Source organism: Branchiostoma floridae, chromosome 12 (assembly GCF_000003815.2).
Source record: "Branchiostoma floridae strain S238N-H82 chromosome 12, Bfl_VNyyK, whole genome shotgun sequence".
Lineage (NCBI taxonomy): Eukaryota > Metazoa > Chordata > Leptocardii > Amphioxiformes > Branchiostomatidae > Branchiostoma > Branchiostoma floridae.
The window spans coordinates 17,856,808-17,880,381 of record NC_049990.1 but is presented as its reverse complement, the minus strand read 5'-3'; the positions used below and the strand labels follow the sequence as shown (position 1 = coordinate 17,880,381).

Here is a 23,574-nt window from a genome sequence, read left to right as displayed (position 1 = left end):
CTATATATATCCAAATGCCCATCATCTGTAACCATAAACAGGCACTTAACATTTGAGTAAGCGCATTAATTTACTTCAATTGCAACATTATGATGTAATCTTGTTATTTTCCAACATGAGAAGGCGATTGATAGCAAAAAATACTACCAATCAGAATCATGCATGTTTTTATGGATGAAGCTGCAGCTGTGTAAAATGTCAGGGACAATCTGTTCAGAACACCTCTAGTTTTGGTACCAGGTTAACCTTAAAACTTGCTGTGAATCAAGTTTTCATTTATATCATGAGCATTGAAAAATTCTTACAAAACTCATGGAATTTAATCAATTTCTATGGAATTCCTTCCAACTTATGCTAGAAAAAACACCAACATCTTACAAATTTTATGGAAAACATAACTAGTGCAATACTAAAACACACAAATCTTCTTTCCTAAGTATCTTCGAATAAGTATACAAACCTTACCAAAACACTGGTCAAGGACTAAAGGCTAGACATTTTTGTACAACAAATTTAATACAGTAGATGTATTACATCAGATGTGTTTGTTGGCTCTAAAGTTTATATTGTATTCTATTAAGTGCGTACACTCAAATTTGTTGTGCAATATACTCATTGCATCTGTTCTCTTACTGTACCCTTCCATGCATTACAAGATTACCAAATGGTTATGTTAATGTTAGGCCTAGAAAAAATGTCATTTTCTGTTACAACACAGCACTGAAATAAATTATATGTGAATCAGGCTTTTAGCTAGGCATGCGTCAACGCGTCATTTAGACGCACTGTCCTAACAAACATAAGAAATCGGACGCAATACTTTTAAGCAAGACGCACTACGGACGCCCAAATTTTTCCTCCCAGCCTCAGTCAGGGCAAACATATTGTAACAGACACAAAAAAATCTTGGCTGAATTCTACAAAATATGCACCTCAAAATGCAGGAAATAGCATTTCAGAGGGTTATGATTTAAAAATGGGACCCCCCTACAATGGACCCCCCCACAATGCTCGCGCCTGCAGGCGCGAGGGCGAGCGCCGCAGATCACTCCGATTACTTTGGACGCCCTAAAATTAATTCCTAGCTAAAAGCCTGATGTGAATAGAGTGAAATATTGGATTAGGACATCTGTTAAACTGGGGGTGAGATTATTAATACAGACGCTCCTCATTGGTTGAGAGGGAAAAGTGTGGTTGATTAAAACTGGAAGCATAGGTACAGCCCTCCGTGTTGCTTCCGGATTATCGGCAACATCTTATAACTGACTGGTTTCATTTGGCCAGTTTTTGTCATATCGATGTCTGAAGTATCCCTCATCACATTTTTATCTGTCATAGTCTGAACTGTACATAGTGACATATAATACACTTCTCCCGGTCAGAGTTTTAAAAAATGTACCCTGTACAGCTACCAACTAAATACTCAGTACTAGGGCTGGGTATCGGTACAGCGTACCGGTACAAAACCGGTTTTTCTTATTGGACCGGTCCAGAAAAACCGGACCTGAAAAAATTAGGTGGACCGGATGTTGGACCGATTAGAAAATTAACAGATTATTTTATCAGGCATTCACACGTTTTGCCGCTTGCAGGTGGAAGAAAATAACAAGAGTGAAGTAGAGTAGAGTTTATAGTAATTTCTACTAAGTTTTACAGCCAATCGCACAGGTGCAAATAGCGTTGTAGGATTTTAAAACGCCAGTGTAAGTCTAATACTCCACCAAACAGATTTCTTTGTAGTGAAATGGACCATTGGTATGAGTCATACTGCATCAGGTCCAGGTTCAGGTCCGGACCTGATCCTCTGGACCTGGACCTGAATTTTCTGTACCGGTACCCAGCCCTACTCAGTACCGCTGAATTTTATTACTAAGATGTCAGATGCACACACACACGCTCGTACACACACTCAAATATGTTTTCTGGTTCCTACACGTCTTCTCTAAAGTAACTTTCACACAGTAAAAGACAAAAAACAACTCGTGGATTTTTTTATTGGGAACTTTATTCAATTAAAATTCATCAAACACTTGCTTAAAGTAATCAACAGCCACAAAATTAAAAGTGCCGGTACAAAAATGAAAGAAAATTGATACAGGCAAAAGGAGTGTCCGATTAGAAATGTCTCCTGGTGCAAAATACAAATCTTCAACTAGGAAAAAAAAGTTATAATCTCAATTCAAACACATTAACATGCTGGGGAAAACAAGGGGAGTATTTAAAGTGGAGAGAGCCGACAATGGCATGACTGGGACACCTGTATGGTTAAAATTGCGGAAAAACTTCGCTAGAACATCACTCCATACTATACAGACCAAAATATGCCTACTGCGATGCTACAGACAGCGTCTGCGACAATCTTTTTCCAAATCTTTGTTCCCACAGGAATTTTGGTTGGTATGTTCCAAACGGAACATCCACCCTGACAACAGAGGTAGAAAGCAAGTTGTGAAAAAAAATTCTCCTATCCAAAAGTACAGTACAGTACAGAGCAAATGTAAAACAACATGTCCAAGATACCGTTTGCTACGAAAAACTTGGATACACTGGAATACAACAATAAGAAGATTCTTGTCTTTTTCACAGACTTGGTACATCCATACAGACATTATGCTCGCAACATCTACGTTTGTTCGAGATGCATTTCCGGTAATACAAAAAGTGAGAACCACAAACTGTTTGTCAGGTGCCAACCATGCCGCCATACGCTGCGTCCCTCCACATAAAAATCATTGCATCTTAGAAGAATCCGAAAAGATCCACATTTTTTTTTATCAATTAACCTTTTACTTGACTACTTCCCTCGCTACTTTAATAACATGAGAAATCAACCGACCCACCGACTACGTGTGCTAACAAACCCAAGAGAAGCGAGTGGTAGATTGCATATAAGACTTGTCTACATACACCAACGTCTCCCTCCCTACAGGGAAGACACAGTCAATCTAAATTGTCTAAAATCCCATCAAACTCTGTAGAGAGGGAGGCTACTAACACCATCTACACACTACAGGGAAAGGAACGCAAACTCTTGCAGGAGCTACGGTCAGGTCCGGGTGGTATACAGACACGTATATATAATATATCTACATATTTATCTACGTGACAAAGCCTCAACCTAGTAATATCATTAGAGCGGTTGTGTTTTCTTTTTCTTTCAGAGGTTTGCAATTTGACATAGCTGGTTGTTAGGAGCTGTTTTGACTAGTTACATTCTGTTACACACGGTAAACACTATGTTTAAAAAACGCCCCCTACGTAAGAGCAAAATTCAACGGCCGCATTACCTTTAAATGGCCAGCGGCCACCTAAGTTTGTTTCTGGGGTACACGTACATAGATTACACAAGCATCACAGTTCATACAAGTACTCAAAATTACAGGGAAATAAAACATTTCCATCCATAAACCAAGAACTGTTATTCATTTCTGTATTTAGCTGTACTCTGTAGACTGACAGAAGAATCAGCCTAGTCACAACAGTGAATTTTACATCTTAGACAATTCATTGATAAGTGTTTGAAGTGTGTGTACTGCCTACGAGAGGAGGAGGGTTATATAATGTACATACGAAGGTGCACTACACGATGGAATCTCTAGGGGGAGCAGCGATTCATTCTCCATGGGAGAGGAAAAATTAAAAAAAAGAAAAAAAAAGGGCCCTGAATTTTCTATTTACATGTGGATATGAATGGAAAACAGGTAAGTTCTATAATTCTACAAGTGTATACAATGCTTGGGAATTGCATTTCGGTTCCCCTTAACTCTTTAGTGCAGCTTACACCACACAATGTTGGATAGGAACTGTTTGCTTGCTTGGTCTACTATAGAGGTTTCTCATGCTAACAAGGATATCAGTAACTTTGGGTTCAACAGTGGTTAACTCTTCTCTATATACTTTTTTGGTGTTTGTCCATAATGTCTGGACCTTTATGTATGATGCTGTTATCTACAGTAGCTTGTGAAATCCTGCAAACATGCACTGTGGAACACAATCAGTGGCCTAGAACAGGAATAAATACATCCTTAGTCCACTCCTCCCCCCTTTACGCTAAAACCCTAGTTATTCATCAACCTTCTAGGGGAAAGCAATCGTTAGTTGGCTCCGGCGGACACGCGGAGGTCGATCTGCAAGCGCCCGATGTCTTCTGTCCGGTCGCTGGCCTGGATGTTCCCGGAGAAGGCCTCGCACAGCACGCGGATGTTACGGTTGGTGGTGACGTTGTTGAACTGCGCGGCGATGAGCGGACTCAGGTACTTGGAGGTGGCGTCGATCCCGCCGATGTGACCCACGAAGGGGAAGTAGTTGGGGCTGAACTCGCGGGGGTAGTAGCTGATGTCATCCCCGTTCAGGGCGTTCCTGTCAGGTGCGTACTGAGAAAATAAGCAACAGTCATTTAGCAAAACATCAAAAGCTACCTGCCACAAAAAACAATGACCATATCACGTCCATGACCAAATAGAGTAGAAGCCAGTTAGTTGCACAACGGATTACCACACACTTCTGTTAAATTGCACAGAATCACAAAATCCCGAGGTAGTGTGGTGCAGCTGAATAACTTCGCTTTGTTGCACCACCCGGATAATTGCACAAAATATGCATGGCAATTAAACGGCTTCTACTGTATCAACAAAAAAAGTCCTGCTGCAGTACCAAGGTTAGTCAATAGAGGGCATGGACCTGAAGATCAAGGAAATCCATCCAGAGGTTCATAATATATGGGGCCGAATACACACGCACACAAACGACCCAAAAACTATACCTCCATTTTGACTCCAGGTTAAAACAGATGGAAATGTGTGCATTGTATAGCACCTTAGAACAGATCAAACACAGGTGCACGATATAGAGGAATTCTCGCATACACTTACAAAAGTTACTTAGTATGAAATCATCTACAGAAAAAACAGCAATGTTTGCTACACGTCAAGAATCAAACACCATTAGATCCCACATGGAACAATAGATAGCGAACATTGACCCGTTTTTCCTTACCTTGCCTTTGCACAGGACGGTACCAGCACCGTTGGTGAAGTTCATGGCGGCCAGTCTGTCAGGGACGGTGTTGTAGGCAACAGGCTCCCAACCAAAGGCCTACACAAACGTACAACATCACTGTTCACACACTGAACAACTGACATCTTATGTATGGTAGGGCTAAACTTGATAACATGATAGCTATATGGGAAGACATCTCTTTCATATTGAGCAGACAATAATGTTTTGTCCTTGTACCCAGTATATTCTTTTTTTGTTTCTTCAGACCCTTGTAGTTCCTTTCGGCAATTAGGTCAGCAAGTTTCCTTACTGTTTCAGCTGCAGGGTATATTTACATGTATGTAGGGAGGGACTGCTAGCTCCTAAACATGCTTAAGGCATTTCATTTAACACTGGATTCCAATTTTGTAGTCCTTTCGAAAGACGGGTGTAGCCCTGAGGATTGAATCGTGTTTTCCCAGGACCTATTTGGACCCAGCAGTTTAACTGTGATGCTGCTACCACTTGAGCTACAGGGACATCTCAAACCTAGTGTACACTTTATTACAATCTTGTGACAAGTTTTTATCAATATCTTTTACTGACCTTCTCTGTCCAGGGTATAATGTTTTCTAAAATTCACTTGTGCTATTGAGCAAGTACAGTAAAAAATACTTACTCGAACCAAGTTTTCACTTGCCCAAAAAACAAACATTTACATTATGTTTTTTTTTCACTTTCAACAATATAATTCTTTTATCATCAGCTCTATTTTTCTGTGTTGACCACTACTTGATGTCATGACTGTGAAAAGTAACAAGTATATATGACATGCACTTGCCCGATCAGTATTTTTACTTGCCCGGGACAATTGGACTATTGGACTCACAGTTACGTTACCACTACAGTAGAAACCTACCCTGTTGAACTTGAGCAGGATGCAAGGCTTGCCCTGGTCGTATCCATACGGAGATGTGGCGCAGGGGCCGAGCTGAGAGATGTCGAACTGGCACAGCTTCCCCTTGGGGGCTTTGCCTGAGGTGCAGTCTACGTAGGGGTCCGCGGTCGCGTTACTGAAAGACATCCAAACTATAGCGTCAGAGCAACTCTAGTCTAACGAAATGTACCAGAATATTCAAAACCAAATCTTTTTCATGCAAGATTTAAGGGAAAGTTTAGCTTAAAACTGAAATGCCTACTGTAACATGATAATATACCCCAAAGTCAAGTTCACTTGTTTCACCGAAGTCCGTCAAAACTTAGTGCTCTACCATTTGAAATTCCCACCGTCCTGACAGCAACTTGATTGACAGATCAAGTTTGATGATGTCACGTGGTGGTATGTCTAAATAAGGTCTGATTTGTATGAATGGGGTTTTTGAGCTGGCTTTCCAAAGGATTAACTTTGAGGAATTTTCAGATGAATTAGAGGGCATCAACAAGTTAGCCAGTGTTCCAATGTTGCGGGCAATGCTGGGAGGGTCTACAAAGAATGCCAGCTCAAAAAGCTCCATTAATATATATCAGAAGTCAACAAATGCAACCAGTCCGTTTCAAACAGTAGGGGCAAACTGAGTTCTGACAGACTTATGTAAAATTTTGTGGTACATTTAGCAGTGTATTGTAGGTTTTTCAGGTAAGTTAAGCTTTCCTTTAAAATAGTTTCAAACAGTGAGAGCGCACTGAATTCTAAGTTATGTAAAACTAGAGAAAACTTTACGTTGTAATATATTTAGCATAGTACCATAGGTTTTTCAATTCTAACTTAAGCTTTACTTTAACACATGGGCTCTATTAAAACAGAATGGATAGTTCTGTATGCTCATGACCATTTAGAGTTTCTGACTCACTTGTACGGTGCCAGGTAGCTGTCCAGCATCTTAATGTACTTGTCGTAGGACTTGGCTTGGGTGGGGTTGAAGGCGATGTTACCCTCGGTTCTGATGTTAGGGCGGAACCCCACACCTGAGGAACAAACAAACAAACAACATACTGTCATGAAAGAAACAAAGAGTGCGTGAATAGATTCATCAGGTTGGTACGTCACTGAATAAAGAGACTCTTTTTACACAACCAATGCTTTATTCTGTGAGCCAGTCAGAATTGCCCTGAAGAAGGTGACAGACGGTCACCGAAATGTTGGTGAGAATAAAGCAATGGTTGTGTAAAAAGAGTCTTTATTCAAGAAAGAGTAATCTTGTGTAGCTCACTGAAGAGTTACTTTTCCACTGGTCATGACTGAGAAGACAGACGCTATGTACAGTATTTATAGGTTCATTGTTTCGGGGAAATTCAACTCATTTTGTACAATTCAACTCAAGTACAATGATCAGTGGACAAAGGCTTAACGTCCCGTCCTAAGGACTGACACCCTTTCCAGTAGAATACACAGTCCAGGGTTGAACAAGTTTTCTAAAATCCACTTGTCCTATCGGGCAAGCACATAAAAAATGTACTTGCCCGGACCAATTCTTCACTTGCCCAAAATTCAAATGTCACTGTTACTAGTATATGCATTTTCACTTCCAGCAATGGAATTCTCTGTAGACAATTGCTTGATGTCATGACTGTAAAAGGTAACAAGTATATCAAAATTGCACTAAAATCAATGGAAAAATCTTACTTGCCCGATCGGACAAGTGGGGTAGGACATGCACTTGCCCTAACAGCACTTTCACTTGCCCTGGACAATAGGGCTAGTGGACTTGTTTATCCCTGCAGTCGCTTATCTGCTATTCTGTCTGGGAACCCTGACATCTCATCCAAATCATCCAAATTTTGAACAAGGACGCTGATTGGTCCCTACACATGAGCGAATTAAGGAATCCCTTCGTCCGCTTGTGGGAGGGCCTGTTGTCATTGAACGAGTGCTCTGGAACCCATTCCTTAATTCTCTCATTAACTGACATCACCACCAAAAGGTTTGAATGTGCAGGTCTCTAGACGGCTAGCAGAAGCGAACTACTACCCTGATGGTACCCAGGCTGGTACTTACTAGGGATGTTCATGTAGTTTTTGCCGGCCCAGTAGGTTGGTTGTTCCCAGCTCAGAGTCTGGTAGAAGACAATCAGGGTGATGGCGAAGAAACATGCCAGGCAGGAGTAGAAGATCAGGTAGAACAGGCCAACCTCACCTGTAGGGAAAAAAACAACACTCAATAAGTCAAGTCACACCTTGTCTACAATGTCTTTTGGTTATCCATTAGTACATATACAATGTAGAATACAATACGGTATAGTCTGTATCACCCAAGGTACAGGTACATGCCAGACCACGAGTAGGATTGCCTGATGGCCGAAGACCGCACTACAATCCAAACCGCTAGAGGGCTCAGGGACCAAGGACGATGCGTAATACACTGTGTAATATTCTTTATGTCATACCCACCCTAGAATACACACATTGCGATACGGAATGCAAGTGTCCTGAAACAAGAGTTTTAAGTTTTAACAACAGCAATTCTAACATCCAATTCCAGTATGCAAATTTTCAACAATGGCGCACTTGGCCATGCAAAGCTAGTTTGAAGGATTCCCCGGAAGGCCACAAGATACAAGTAGAAGCCCATGTGATAACCCAAAATATCACCTGGTCTGGAACAAGGTCATATCAACATTACATGTTATTATGGAAAAGTGCTATTTCAAATGGAATATTGACATTACACAAATTCTAGAAAGTTTATTCCAAAGTGAATTGATTCTAAAGGTACCACGATACATGTATTAGGAATGACATATGCACGTTCACGTAGGGTTTTCCAGCCAGACGTCACTGGAATGCATCACAAGATATAGAACGTACTTCAAATCCTATCCATATCCAAGCCTGTCCGTTTTAATCACCCACATCTTTATGTAACACAACCATGCCCATGATATACGCTGCCAGGCTTTTCAGATGTAGATTACAGAGAAACAGCTAACCCCCATTAACAACATATCTGGTCATGCATAATTCATAGGAAGGGCACTTTTCTCTTTCAGCTTGCACTGTCCGAGCACACTAACCCCATTAACAAATGTTAGGATTGATTTTGCCCTGTGTATAAATACACAGTACATGTGTAGAACCTGTCAGGAGACCACAGAGTACAGTAGAGAATACTGTAATGTAGAAATGTTGGTTTCAAGTGTGGGGTTTTCACGGTGACCGCTTCAACGTAAACTCTAAACCATTGCCAACTTTCTTTTTCCCTTCTTACCCTCTTGCCTAGGCATTACATCTACGTACTATACATATCTATAAACATCAAGAAGTGCAATGTATCCAGAGGGTAGACACAGTTAGATCAGTGATAGTAAATCATGCTAGCACTACAGAAAGCAACTGTCCTGTCCATCTGTAGGACCCCTACCCAAGTGGTTTCCGACAAGATAGATGTCTGTAAAGGCAACACTCGTTTTTCTCCATACTGCAAACTGAAAGCCTCCCGAACTTAAAGGTATTTCTTAGACAAGTATTTATTTGCATTGAAAGGTAGTTTTAGAATACCACTGTATCCCATCTGCATATGATAATAATGATAAATGTGTTGGATATTTGTTGCACAGTATGAAATGCCACACCGTCCTTGCTATACGTGTATTTTGTTGCACAGTATGCCATACACGGCCGAAACACACTCCCCCGACCTTGCGTAAACTTCAGGGTGACCCAAAGTATTAACGGTATGTAGGCGCCATGTTGTTTTTGGTGTTTGGACTTCTGTGCATTTGAAGTCATTGACTTCTGTGCTCTCGTAGTCAGTTCAAGTGCACATAAGTACAAACAAGAGAAACAACATAGCCCGTGCATTCTCTGGCGGCTTGGCTTCCGTGGCATTCAGCCAACAACATGGATGAACATACAGGGCTGCTACTCCAGACTTTGATAGATATGACATCAGCAACCTTTCTGTTGCCTGGCTACTAGGCTATAGCAGGCTTACACAAAAGGCTACTTCAAGTACCGTAAAGCTGCTGGCTTAACCAACCTGCCAGCTAGGCTAGCTCCATACTCTGTGGGTGATTTACAAGGATTAAGGAGGCCTAGTGTAGTACCGTCACGTTTTCGATGGCCCAATGTAAATACATTGACGAAACATAGAATAGGGAGCTTTAATTAAACGTGTATATGTATGTTGATGGCGATGTACACTACACAAGGTTGTAGTGCTAAGTATGACAATGCATTTGTTACATGATGCTCGGGGGAGAAATTAAGATTTGTGAGCGCGATTAGGAGGGAAACTAAATGTGCACACATCCCTGGCAGTATATTCCCTACACGGTTTTAACCCAGTTTCTCTCTATAGCAGTGATTCCAGAATTGGGAATGGGCTTACTGTGTGTGAAAAATTTGATATTTAGTGCCATTTTGTGTGATCTTTAAAACTACAAAAAGCTTATTTGCATATTATGTTTCACATGCAAATTATTCTTGCACATAAATCCTATTTTCCAGTATTCAGGTACAAAACTCTGTAACATTATATCAAAAGAATAACCAGATCTAAAGGTACAAATTTTGATATTCAATTCTGATATAATAACACTTTTATTTCTTCTTTTAGTACACAGTTACTTTAACACATAATAAGCAGCTAAGCAATCAAGTACTGACTTGGGGAATACAAAATGATATACATCAAATTTTCATCTTCTTATCAATCATAATCCTATTGTGCTAAGCCAGAAAGGAACGTGGAAGATATGAAATTACTCTGGGTGGATTCCGCATGATCATATCATGCAGTTATTATGGAATACAGTAATTGATGATTAATCCGGGAACAGAATTGAGAGACATGATTATGAGATCTCATCACAGACATGAGATGGGACATAATTGGACAACTCGTCATTATGATCGGATGCCTTAAGACTGCAGTCTGTCAATCAATCACTACAGACACAGTCATTCGTGTACATGTACTGGTAATACAGCGTGCAAAATACCCACTTGCACACTTGCACATTGCAACCACTTTTTGCTTGGTGCAACTTACTTCTAAGCTCAGGTTGCACAGGGTGCAACTTAGATTTCGAGCCTCAGAACTCTATTTTGTTGTCAATTTACTTGATTTTTAGTTTGAAACAAACAAGCTTATAAGTAAATGATAGTAAAAGTTTATGTATTTTTTTAGAAATTAGTGAATTGTAGGTAGTGCAACTTGAAATTCAGTTGTGCAACCTAGTTTTTGCCCCACGTTGCACAGTGTGCAACCTGGCTCAGAAAAGTATTTTGTACACTGTAATACTAATGGTGTACCTTTGCCAAGGTTATGTTTTTGGTAGTGTTTGTATGTGCGAATTTTTGATTGTGTATGAACAGTTTAACTTGATAATGTCTCATCATGATTGGATGCCTAAACTAAAGACTGAAGTCTGTCAATCACTACTACACAGTCACACATGTACTGGTAATACTAATGGTGTATCTTTGCCAAGAAGGTTATGTTTTTGGTAGCATTTGTAAGTATGAATGTTTGTATTAGCCTGAATACCATACCCAAACCTCAGAAATATCTTTCGTGTGTACGATAGATACTTTGATGTCGGGCTGGGGTTTGGTAACAAGGCTAGTATGAATAGTACAACTCCTGGATGGACTGCCTTGATTATTTGGTCTATGGGTGATCGTGACGATATACCTCAAAATGATTAGATTTTTTATGGTGCTACAGCATGGCTTTCAGGGTTTTGACGTTTCATGTTCTGAACAAGATATGGTCAAGATTTTTGTTTGTTAGATGCCTCTTATGGTCATGAAGAAGAATTATTTTATGTTAAAACTATGAAGTGATGAAAAAAACTGTTAATTTGCTTCCATATGTTTAAAGAAGAGAGAAGAGACTTCGTAGATTTATAGATGGAATATGGCATAACCTCTCTACACTTATACTTTATCTATCAAACTCAATACATTTAGCCCATGCTAGGTATGGATAGGTAATCAAGATAATTGTTACTGTCATTATATCATACAAAATGAAAGCATATTAAGGCAGATCTTTATATAGGTCTTTAGAAGAATTATTAATATTTTGGCTATTTCATACATGTAACTCAAAATGATAGCTGGAAGTCCAAAGTATACGTTTAATGCATGAACATTCTTTTATTCTTCTACAGATAGGTCCTTTTATTTCAGGTCAGCCTATAATTCACCTTCCATTATTGCCATGTTCTTTCCTAATGGCTGGCATGTCACAGATTACTACCACAAGGTATGTGACGTACATTTGTGCCATATACGCCTCTCGGGGGTGAGATTATTGCACTAAATTATTCACAAGCGAACTAGATGTTGTTTTAATACCCCAATTGCTCATAGGAAGCAGCTGAAATTTTGTCCAGTATACCACACTTCTTAGAAGGGCATAAAATACCATATGTTTAGTCTGTATGACTAAGACTAAGAGAATCAAGTTAAACTTAACAAATCAAAAATTAAACTTGAGGGCCCATATCTTATACGTCACTTCTTCCAAAACAAAAATCGTGACCATAGCTTGCCCAGAACATCAGAGATCGTCTGCAGTACCTTAACAATTCACCAGGAGACCCAAAATTTTATCAATTCAAAATCTAATCATGCCCTACCAACATACCAAGTATCAACAATTAATGATGGCATTCTCTAGTTATAGTGTGAACACGGACACACACAAATACTCTCAAAAACATAATTTTCTTTGTAAAAGAAAATGGGATTTTGAAATATGGGCTTAGAATTATGAATACTTTATGGTCTCTGGACGCACATCTTTTTAATGAGATTGTTCAGAACAAGGACATGACACACACATATCATGTTATCTAACCTTGAGATTTATTTCTACTTTGTTGACCCAGTTGCTCCCCTATCCTACCCTTGGTCTCTCTGTCTCCACCTAACCTTCTCAAGTTCTCATCTATAATTAGCAGTAACAAATCCACTCGTGTTTATTCAGACTTGCACCATTCAGGGCTCAAAATTCATTTTTTGGGGATACAAGTTTGGGGTAATATAGTAAAGCACTGAGCAATGCCTACGTTCAAACCCTATTGCCTCTTTACAATTCAGTTATGAAATTCTGTTGCTGAAATTTTGAAGAAGGAATAAAGCCAAATGTGTCAAAATCTTTTCTGACACTAAAATGTCTGAAATAAAATTTTACAAGTGTACAATAGAACCTTTGCCATTGTATCTACATACATGACCCTTCATAAATATCTAAGTGCACTCACACTAGTCACAATCAAGAACTAAGTGCACAGTTCCAATTTGGGCACACATATGAATTATGATATGTATTCCGAGCTCTGGATAGCAGAACACCTAATGGACAAATTTTATCTATATGTACGTATGAATAATCAATAAAATGGGGACCGATATCTGGGTATTTTCTTGCAAAAATAATACTACCTTTTTACAAATGACAAAGAAAATCCTGGACAATCAGTAGTATGCTATATTTACAAGCAGTTTCTAGACTTCCTACATTACAGTATATACCTACTAATTTGTCTAGAAATCTAGCGTCACAAGATTTACTGTAAATGCAGAAATTTAAGTGGTTTTATGTTTTCATGTTGCAAATTTGCCGCCAACTAAAAACCAACGCGAATATTTTTTCCATAGCAGTAAGAGACTACAGACAGCGCATAGTGCTACCGCGAACTTGAAACCACCGCAAACAGTCCTTTTTTCCGCTAATGCGACATTAAATCCCCACAAACTTAAAGTAAATGCATTTACAGTATCAAAGGACATGTTTAACATATTCAAACCTATAATATGACCTCATTCGTATACGTATTACTTAGTTTCAATTATCAAAGTTGTCTATCTCAAAGATCTGCGAAAGCCAACTCCAATGATATGCTTAACGTGCGTATGACTGATAGCCAAGTCGTACTGAACTGGAAATGAAAACGGAGTCACAGTGGACCACAATTATATGCACCAGCGAGTTAGGTGGAAAATTAGGCATGATGTATTGATACAACAGCCTTTATTCCAATGTGGACTTCAGGGCAGATAACAGAGTAATCTATCTTCCAATCTCCCTGGTTGTTATTGGAACAAGGTCTTCTTTCTTTCAAATAATGGTAGGGTCTAGGAAAAAAAAGTTGTTTTTCCCTGTTCCTGGGTCTGTAAGTGAGGATTATGTTTCTTATTTTTTTTTATTTTTGGCTTAGACGTTGGCCAAAACTCTTAACTGAAATGCATGAAGACACTTATATTTTCAATATAAAACTTTAATTTTGTGCATTTTTGTTGTTACAAATCTGTGGATAAAGATATCCTTCATCAGATATAACAAGCAGTATGTGACTCCACCACCCAGAAAAAGTGTAGGGTCATCAGGTTTTTCTAGGACAGGTTGGGAAACAGGACACACAACTGTTACATTTTTTCTAGGCCCACCTGACGTTATCATGTTTTTTCTACATTATGACCTATACAAAGTTATAGTTTCTATTAAAAAATCTTTTGTGCAAAAAGACTAAAAAATTGTTCTTATTCTACACTGAAACAAGGCATTGCATGCACCCCCCCCCCCCCACACACACACACACCTTTCTTCATTGAAGCATACCAGCTGACCTCAAGGTGACCTACAGAAAGGGGCGGGGCACATGTAAATTTCTCCCAAAGGAATTCGGATCCAGTGGTGTGAGCTGATGCCTAGAAAGCGTAACCTCCTTGGAGGGTGCTAGTACTTTGTGGCAAAGCATTCACCTTTTGACTAATGGTACGATTCCTGAATCTGTTGCACTAATGTCTATACTCTTCTCATGGGATATGTTTTTCCTATAATTATCTTCGGTTGTAGAAGTAAGCAACTTGTAGAGTTTCAATGTGTTGTTGTCTGATAACTTGCTAATAACAGTCTTCTCTCTTAAGAACAAATGTCGTCGAAACATAAATAAGCAGTAAGGAATGTACTGTAAAAATGGGAATGACAACCGAAAAGAAGCAAAATAAATCTTTCAGTTATGCATATTCTTTGTGGACAAGTAGAGGTGGTTATAACTTGTTTTAATGATAAGCCAGCATCACTACTTGAAGTACTCTATACTCAGTCAAAGTATTTCAAATGCCAAACAAAATCTCTTCAAAGTCTTGTGTTGAAGCCTGGACTAAGCCAAGTTGACGTGCACTCATATATCACTAAGACATGTGCTCGTAGTGATGTATGGTACGTCTTTCCTGGTGAATAGATGTAGCGTACGCTAAAATCGAAAGCTTGAAATACCGTTTTATAAAAGACATCATTTATATTCCTTTCTCCTCCTGCAAAATATAAATATATACCATTCTGTCTCTGATACAAAATATAACCGTAGGTGACCAGAACTGCTTTCCTTTTCAAAAATCTCCTTTTCACTTTCCGTCTTCCTTTTAGTAGATTCTAGCACGGTTAAATTTTTCAGACAACCCACAGAATAACTAAAACTTCTTTCCTTTTCAAAAATCTCCTTTTCACGTTACGTCTTCCTTTTCGTAGATTCTAGCATGGTTAATTTTTCAGACAACCCACAGAATAACTGGAATAGACGTACGCTCCCCTATGGCACTTTGGCATTTTGCTCCCCTCCATTGCCTGCATGGTAAGATGATAATGCATCCCCGGGCTTACCCGACTCAAGGTTAATTCTATCATAAATGTGACGAAGGGGTGACCTTCCTGTGCACGTCATTAGAACTATCACGACTACGGCCATAAAGTGTGAGGCTGAGGGGGAAAATGTTTCCATTTCTAAACATGAACAAACTGATACTAGACTTTGATATATTCAATAAATCTCAAATTGTTTGACAAATTGCGTGTACATGTACATTATCATATTCCATCTTCATTCATTACTGAACAAATGATATAGACAAATGATTACTAGAGTCACTAGAATTACTTACTAGCAAGTGATGGAACGACAGTTTGTTGAGGTGTGTAAATTTTACACCTAGGCTTCTGTTTCTTCTTTCTACATCTTGGAATACTTTCTTCTCTACTACGTGTCTTAAAAATGCAGGAATAGACCTCAATATTTCACAAGTAAATGTACAAACACCCAATTAGTGTTCTCACCAGGATTTTATTACAGCTTAGAGGGAATTATAGCCCTCGGAAGCCATGTGGCAAGCAGTGCATACGTCATTGTTATGTAATTTCTAGGGGGTCTTGGGGCAGAAAATCTTGCAGTCTATAACAATCAGAAATGATTTTCCCTAAATTTTGAAGGTGAAATTTTATGAAATAGAGCCTAAAAAATCTAAGAAAAACAGAAATGCCCCCTACGCTTCTTGAAGCACAACTTATAGGATCAAAGTCATAGAATGGGGGGGCCCCTTACAACCTATGCACAACTGAGCTGACAGGAAGAACTGTTCCAGAGCTGAACACTGGTGCTAAATATAGCTGAGGCACAGCTAAAGGAAAGTGACATGGAACAGTTAAGCTTTTAAGGTGTGGAGGGTCGAATATAGACAACACTTTCCACTTCATGCAAACGAACACTTTTGGTATGTGGGACAATTTTGCAGACCATCTAAAAAAGAACTATTAACAAACTGCAGTTTTAATACATGACCAGCTACAAAATGTCAAGGAAAACCCTGGTTAAACTTTAACAACTAAAGGACAATGGAAACATTGAAGGGTTTGGTACCATATATCATTCGTAGCCTCCCTATTATACTAAGATGTGGCACCTAGCCAAATTGTATTAACCAATGTCAGCCAGCTCCCAAATGGAAGGTTACCTTCAAATTAAAGGTGTCAAAATCCATAGAGAAGTAATTTTTCATATCTATATAGTAATCCGTGTAGATGGCTTTTTCTAAGAAATTCACAAAATTCAACTCTGACTGTCCCATGGATCAATATCTAATAGTACTTGTGTATGTTATTCTATACATACATGTAAGCTATCTGTAACAATGTAATATTGAACTGCACAAATGTCTTTCTCTGTACGTATAATGTAACACATGTAACTCTTCTATTTGGTCTAAGGCAATACATGCGACAAATGTCTTTTCAGCCAGGACAAGTCAAGTAGACTTTTCCCACTCTTGTTTGCACATGCCACACCCCTTTTTACAAACAGTACCTGAATAAGGGTAGCAGGGTTCTCCCCAGAATTTTTTAGTATAGTGGAGGGGCTGGCAAAAATAACCCGCACCTACGCGCTGCGCTTTCATGAAAATGGGTTAATTTTGCAATGACAGAGGGTGTCAAATACTACAAGTATAATATACTGTTGTGATTCCTTTGTTGTGAAGTGGCAAAACGACTATTGTTTTGATCATTGCTCATTCACAAGTTTTTGCAGACAATGCTGACTGGAAAAGTGATGCCACTTGGCACAAAAATCTGTGAATTGTCATTAATTGTAGCAAAACTAACAAAGAAAATAGGGAAGAAACACACTAAATTTGAAAAATAGTATAGTGGAGCTGGCTGAGAGTATAGTGGAGGGCCTCCCTTATTCCACTCTCTGGGGAGAACCCTGGGTAGAGTTAAGTTACACGTACAGGCCAGGATACATTACGTAACACATACCTCACCTGAGCTGAGCTGAAAAATTCAGTTAAGTAGTTATATAAGTGCGGACGAATGAAAGAGCTAAAAATACAGATATATTTTCCATCTGCTAGCCTGTATCGATAAGCCGGTAACGGAAAAGATTCTTTCCGAAGGTTGAAAAATGTAAGTCCTGCGTTCGAGGAGGTGCCTCGAGCATGATACAACAGTCTCATTACTCAGACGGGTATTGTAAATGCAGAGAATGTTTGCGGGGATATCAGTTCGCGCTAGCAGGAAAATGGAGTTTTCACGGTGGTTTTACGTTTGTGGTAGCGCCATAGACTATAGTCAGAAAACTAGAATGGATAAATGTTCAGTGGTTTTAAGTTCGCAGTGAAGTGGCCACCGCGAAAATCGCGAATATAAAACCAACGCAAAGATTTCTGCATTTTCAGTACCTCCTGGCTGTACTACCAGTTGAATTAGCAATAACATTTTCCCCGTGATCACATTTTTCTGTAAATTTTCATTTGATATTCTTGAAAACTACTTGTCTATAGCATTTTGATGCATGTTGTAATTTTTAGTTTTACCACCTCACAAAAAGATCTAAACTGTAGTGTAGAAGCAATATTTTCAGTTATCATTTTAAAAAAGTGAATGCTAAATGGTTACGAGATGAGTCAGATGACAGTACATTTGAAGCAGCCATATCATACTCTATATACCGCCTATCATAAGCCCTATAGAAGCCTAGTGAACAGTCTAATACAGCAAGGGAATGGACAAAGCTGGGTAGGCATTTTATAAGGCTTGAGGTAGCCAAGTAACCACTAAGTATGCCAGCTGCTCACCGGCAACCGAATATATGTGTGCTCAAGCATGTGCAATGGAATCTATATTATAACCAACAATTTACTATCTTTGCCATAAATAATTTTCCTGTGTATAAAAAAAGAAGGTTGACGAAAACAAATTACCCGAAGCAGCAAAGTGTGACAAAGAATGCAGCTCATTAATATTCATTGCAAATTTGGGGATTAATCAGGTATAGTGCATAGGTGAGTACAACATCTATAGACTACAGCTGTACACCGTCTTGTGTTGATGTATGATCAGGTTTAACATAGCAGCCAGGATTTTGTTTTAGCGTAATGGTAATGCCTACTAATGTCCACGTTGGGGGCGTGTAAGGTAGTTTTGGAAAATGAAAATGTAATTTTTTCTAAGGGTGCCCATGGGGGGTCTTAATTCCTTTTACTAAGTTTTAGACCACATGTAATTCGAAGGATTCTTTTTGTCAGTTTTGAAGGGCCATACCAGTCCAACATTCTTCACATCTGACGTTACAACTTCAATACAACACATGTAAATACTGGCAACGTACTGCTTTACTATTTTGGATCAAAACTAAACTATAATTGCCAGCACACAAAAATTGGACTCTTCACTGATCAAATCAAGTCTTTGTCAAGGCACAAGCAATCACGTCATGATATAGGAATAAAACATCACGTTATATAGCTCACTCTAGCTGAAACGTGTGACTCCGTGTGAAATGACATTATTTGTGATGGCATATACCACAAAATGCACTGTCCAGAACCCAACAGTCAATGTTACATTTCTGTACCTTTCTCGACAGTGTGGAAAATCCGATTTCTTTGTTGCTTTATTGCAGGTCATTCTAGGAGACATGTTGATGACCTCCTGATGAAAATACCTGTCCTTGAGACATGCTGTGGCCCCAATTTCCCATAGGATAGGGTTCAAAGCAGTACTCCAACAAGGTCACCCCTCAATAACATAACGTCTGTGGTAACGTGGTTATTACACCATGGTTATTACACGGGTTCTTCCCTTGTGCAATGGTACACATTGGGGCCACCCTAACCAGCCTTGTCACAAACTTTTAGAGTAGGGGGCTAATATATGAAAGTAGCAGGCAAGGCACATAGCGGCTTGCGGCGAGCCACGGAGTGGCGAGCGGGGGGTAGGTACGGGATGGGGGGTGTCCCCCCGTCCCGTAGGGGGGGTCTGGGGGGCCTCCCCCTGGGAAAGTTTTTAAATTTAGACCCCTAAATATGGTTTGGGGGTGTATTTTGGGTAACTTTTATTGTTATCTTTAAACTTTGAATTGACAAAAAAATCCTGAATTTCAAAAAAATTCAGCATAGGTTCCCCGCTATGACCCCTAACCGGGGGGCCAACTATCAGAAAACTGCCAGAGGTTTATCAAAACAAATTACTGGGGGATTTTGTAACGGGGAGCACTGGACTTAAACTTTTATTTTTTGAAATTCTACCCCAAAGTAGCCGGCTGGAAAAATGTAAGTAGGCGGCTAAAATCGCCGCCTGCCGCCTAGTTTTGACAAGGCTGGCCTAACTGAATAAACTCTAAGGCAAGACTGATACATGTACCAAAATGGCAACAAACCATTCAGTTACTTCACATCATATTAAGGTGATCACAACATCATCTATGACGCTGCTTTGGTATTTCTCACCAGTACACAAAAAAGTTGCACGCATTTAGAAATTCAATATCTGGGAAGCATGAAAAACTGGACTGCCTGTGTGTAATAATATATTACACTTGTATATGCATAATAATATAGCCATTTTGTCTTTGATCACAATTGCTACACTTAAGTTTTGGTACAAGTAATCACTAATACCGTCTAAGTGCACAAGACTATCTTTCTGGCAGCCAGACTATATACTGTAAATGTGGAAGTGTTTGCGGTGTTTTTTATGTTCACGGTTTTCGCAGTGTGTTGTGACTACAGTATATGGCGCTTCTGCAAACTCGACAAACAATGCGAACACTTCATATTCCCGCTACCACGAAATTAAATCACCATGAACTTAAATGCATTTACAGAAATAAAGTACTTTTTTTTCTAAATAGAAACAGCAAACAGATTTTGGGATTACAGCAAGTCCAAGTGCCACTTGTGGTTTCAGATTTTCAAGGGCAGACAGATTCTAGAGCATCGCATCATTTGTAAAGCTCAACTACTACAACATAGAGGCGCTGGCCACCACACTTCTAACCAACTCATCAAAATGAACTAACCCTTTATTAGCCCTGCATTAGGGCTGTGCTATCCATCAGGGCATTAGTAGGGACCACAGGCACACATGTACTCCAGCACCTAAAAGGACTATCAGGAAATGTCAAGCATCCATCATAGCTTCCTGCTCAACAGATCCGGGCCATGTTGAAGGATGGGCTATCACTTGAGTGCAGATCTGATACCCTTCAAGGGCATGTCAAGAAACTGTTCAAAGTTTTTCAATTTCCTACCTATAAGCTTAGATATCTCATGTTGAGATTGCTTTTGGGTATTCCAAAGCTATAGTGTATCCCGGTAAACTGCAAGGCCAGAACGTAGGCTAAGCTATGGAGTCGCCCTTAGAATAGAAATTAACTTTTTACTACACTAAATAGTGTGCCATAGCGTAAAACTATACATATTGTTTTCGTGTACCACATTTACAGTATCTGGTTCCAGATGCGTTCAAGATTGGTGAAGAAGGGGGTGTGTACTTAATTTCAGTTTTTCCAATTTATGTTTCAGCTCTACAGATTTATCTGACACCTCCCCCAAATAGGGGTTATGTATTCTAGATGGGGTGCATACTTCAATCGAGAAAATATGATATTTGCAAAAGCGACCGGTGGTTTCTAACCAACACTGGAGTGGAGATCAGTACACGATGTATGTCACAGACAAATTACCTTGTCCTGTGTTCTAGTTGCCAGGTTCAAAATGGAAAAGGAATTTGTGTTTTAGCCCACAGAGAGCCAATGACTGAAAGGGTCGGACACACTGCGGCTAATTGCCCCATTTATCAGTACCAAGATGGAACGTGCTGGCGGCACTAGGGTCAGGTAATGATGGTAGTCTGCAATTTCAGAAAAGTCACAAACAAAGGTATCTTATATTGTATAACTTAAACCTGTATTCTTCTACTGTACAACAAATGTTACCCTATTGATAATTATACAGACTGGTATCCATAAATATATAATGTACAATCATCCACACAAAATCATTTGCATACAATTTATAGACACTGCCTCATCTACTAGTATTCTAGACAGCGTGACTATCTATATACTGTATATGTATGTATTGCCAATTAACACATTGTGCCCTTTGTTACTATTTGGTTAACAAGCCACAAATGGGTTGGTATTTGTCATATAATGGAACGAAGCCAGAAGAGTAACAGACTGTCTGTGGTAAGTATATGCCAGTAATTAATGCAGGAATTTAGTTGTCTGCAAACACAAGGAGAATTTTGAATGGATTTGTATTCAAAGAAAACTACCATAACCTGAATTACTACTTTCCATCTAGCCGTATTAGAATAAAAATTTCCAACAAGTACTCTGGTTCCATAAAACTGTAATAGTGTAAAAAGATATGTTTAATGACATCCTTGAAGCACATATCTTTGTTAACAGAATGAGATTCATATTCCTGTTTTCGAACCAAATAACTTAGACTTAGCATCTTTATTATTTTTCCATTCCTTTACCCTATCAGATAATCATTATATTTACAATTTCATTTTCATTATTTTCTCAAAATTTATAGATAATTTGTATGAAAAAATTATTTGTTGAAACTCAAACCAGTACAATAGAAATATTTGTAAGTTAACACGACTAGCTGCTCAGTAGAATTTGGCTGAAAATCTTTCAAGCCCGCTTCAACTTCAAGACAACTTATCATTTTGGTCAGACAATAGCTATATAGTGGTCAGTGATAGCAAGAAAACATTCTTATCACTACTATGTGGACAGATGCGTTGGCCACTCCCCCTTTGTCCAACCCGCTTCTCCTCTTGTGCTAAACGTTGCGGAACTGCACCCAACATTCAAACAGTTCTCCCTTTTTCTCTCTCCAGTTTTCTATTTTGTACTGTGAAAGTCATACACGCTTGTCATTACAGGAAATAATTCTCAGGGGACGTGTTCCGATCATCCCAGCTGCCTGTAGCGCGGAAAAACGCTCCATGACGGGAAGGTCATGCGATTGGTGAGGAAACAAGCCCAGCCCATTTGATACGCTTGGCCGATACTAACGCGCCCCAGCGGTGGCTCAGTAAAAAGAAGGGCTAAAAAAACAAGCCAGAAGAATTTCCTTCCATCTTTTCATAAAACTAATTCACTATTGTAAAAAGGAATCACAATTTGTTGGTTTTGAAAAACCTTGAGGTTTTTTTAGCGTTTTGCACCGCTCGAACATGCTAACACGTGACCCGGCAAAAATGACCTTGAGCATCACTATGTTTAGCGTCAATTTTCGGGCCAAAAGTGGGCCAGTGCACCCTGTAGTGTTCCTTATATGAATAATAGAACCTTCCCCATATACACTCATATCTCCATATGGGCCGCACAGTCTGGAGAATCGGAAACTATCGCGTGGAAAAATACCGGCTAGATCGGACGGTCGCTAGCATGGCGTGCCCAAAGACGATTCGAACCCACCGAACATGTGTGCGTTTCGACACCATTTTTCGGCATAATCTAACCAAACTACTCACCCCAACTCTTCGCATTTCTTCCCAAGACAGTTCTCCTAGTCGGATCCCAAAGAAAGACCTTCAAATCTGCAAGCTGTTGTCGCAAATTTGCCACAAATCCCTGAGATTCCTTGTCGCCTTCTCCTGCTTTGGACGCCATTTTGGTGGGGAGAGGATGCTGGGATTGACTCCTCCGCCCTCTGACGTTGATGACGTCACTCGGTAGTGCTGTGGATGATACCATCTTCTATTGCAGGGGTGTTGAATAGTTTTTCTGCGTCAATCTCTCATTCCACTGAAAGCGACGTCTGGCGGACTTGTGGACTGGTACCACTTACCAAGTTGACAATGATAGTTATAAAAGTATATAAAATTATGATTAGATTTTCACTAGCGTTTGTGCGTTTGTGTGTGTGTGTGCGTGCGTTTGTGCGTGCGTGTGTGTGCGTGCGTGTGTGTGTGTGTGTCCGTTTACATGATAACGACTAGATGGATTGGTTTCATACTTGGTGTGTTGTTGTGGTGTGACGAACACTGGAAATGATTAGACT

General features: G+C 39.5%; 1 protein-coding gene across 1 annotated transcript; it reads right to left on the bottom strand.

Annotated features, from left to right (window-relative positions):
* Positions 1 to 1,983: 1,983 nt before the first annotated feature.
* On the bottom strand, positions 1,984 to 23,239 carry LOC118427323 (sodium/potassium-transporting ATPase subunit beta-1-like). Its single transcript, XM_035837058.1, has 6 exons — positions 23,045 to 23,239; positions 7,973 to 8,110; positions 6,828 to 6,942; positions 5,897 to 6,050; positions 4,996 to 5,094; positions 1,984 to 4,373 (listed from the first exon to the last, which is right to left on the bottom strand). Exons 1-6 carry the CDS (start codon positions 23,181 to 23,183, stop codon positions 4,095 to 4,097), a joined length of 924 nt encoding a protein of 307 aa, XP_035692951.1. The 5' UTR covers positions 23,184 to 23,239; the 3' UTR covers positions 1,984 to 4,094.
* Positions 23,240 to 23,574: the final 335 nt, after the last annotated feature.

Coding starts and splice junctions, on each gene's coding strand:
- LOC118427323 (XM_035837058.1), bottom strand. CDS start 23,183: ATGGCGTCCAAAGCAGGAGAAGGCGACAAGGAATCTCAGGGATTTGTG. Junction 6,943..7,972: donor AAACTACATGAACATCCCTA/GTAAGTACCAGC, acceptor TTTGTTCCTCAG/GTGTGGGGTTCCGCCCTAAC. Junction 5,095..5,896: donor TCCTGCTCAAGTTCAACAGG/GTAGGTTTCTAC, acceptor ACGTTTGTGTAG/GCCTTTGGTTGGGAGCCTGT.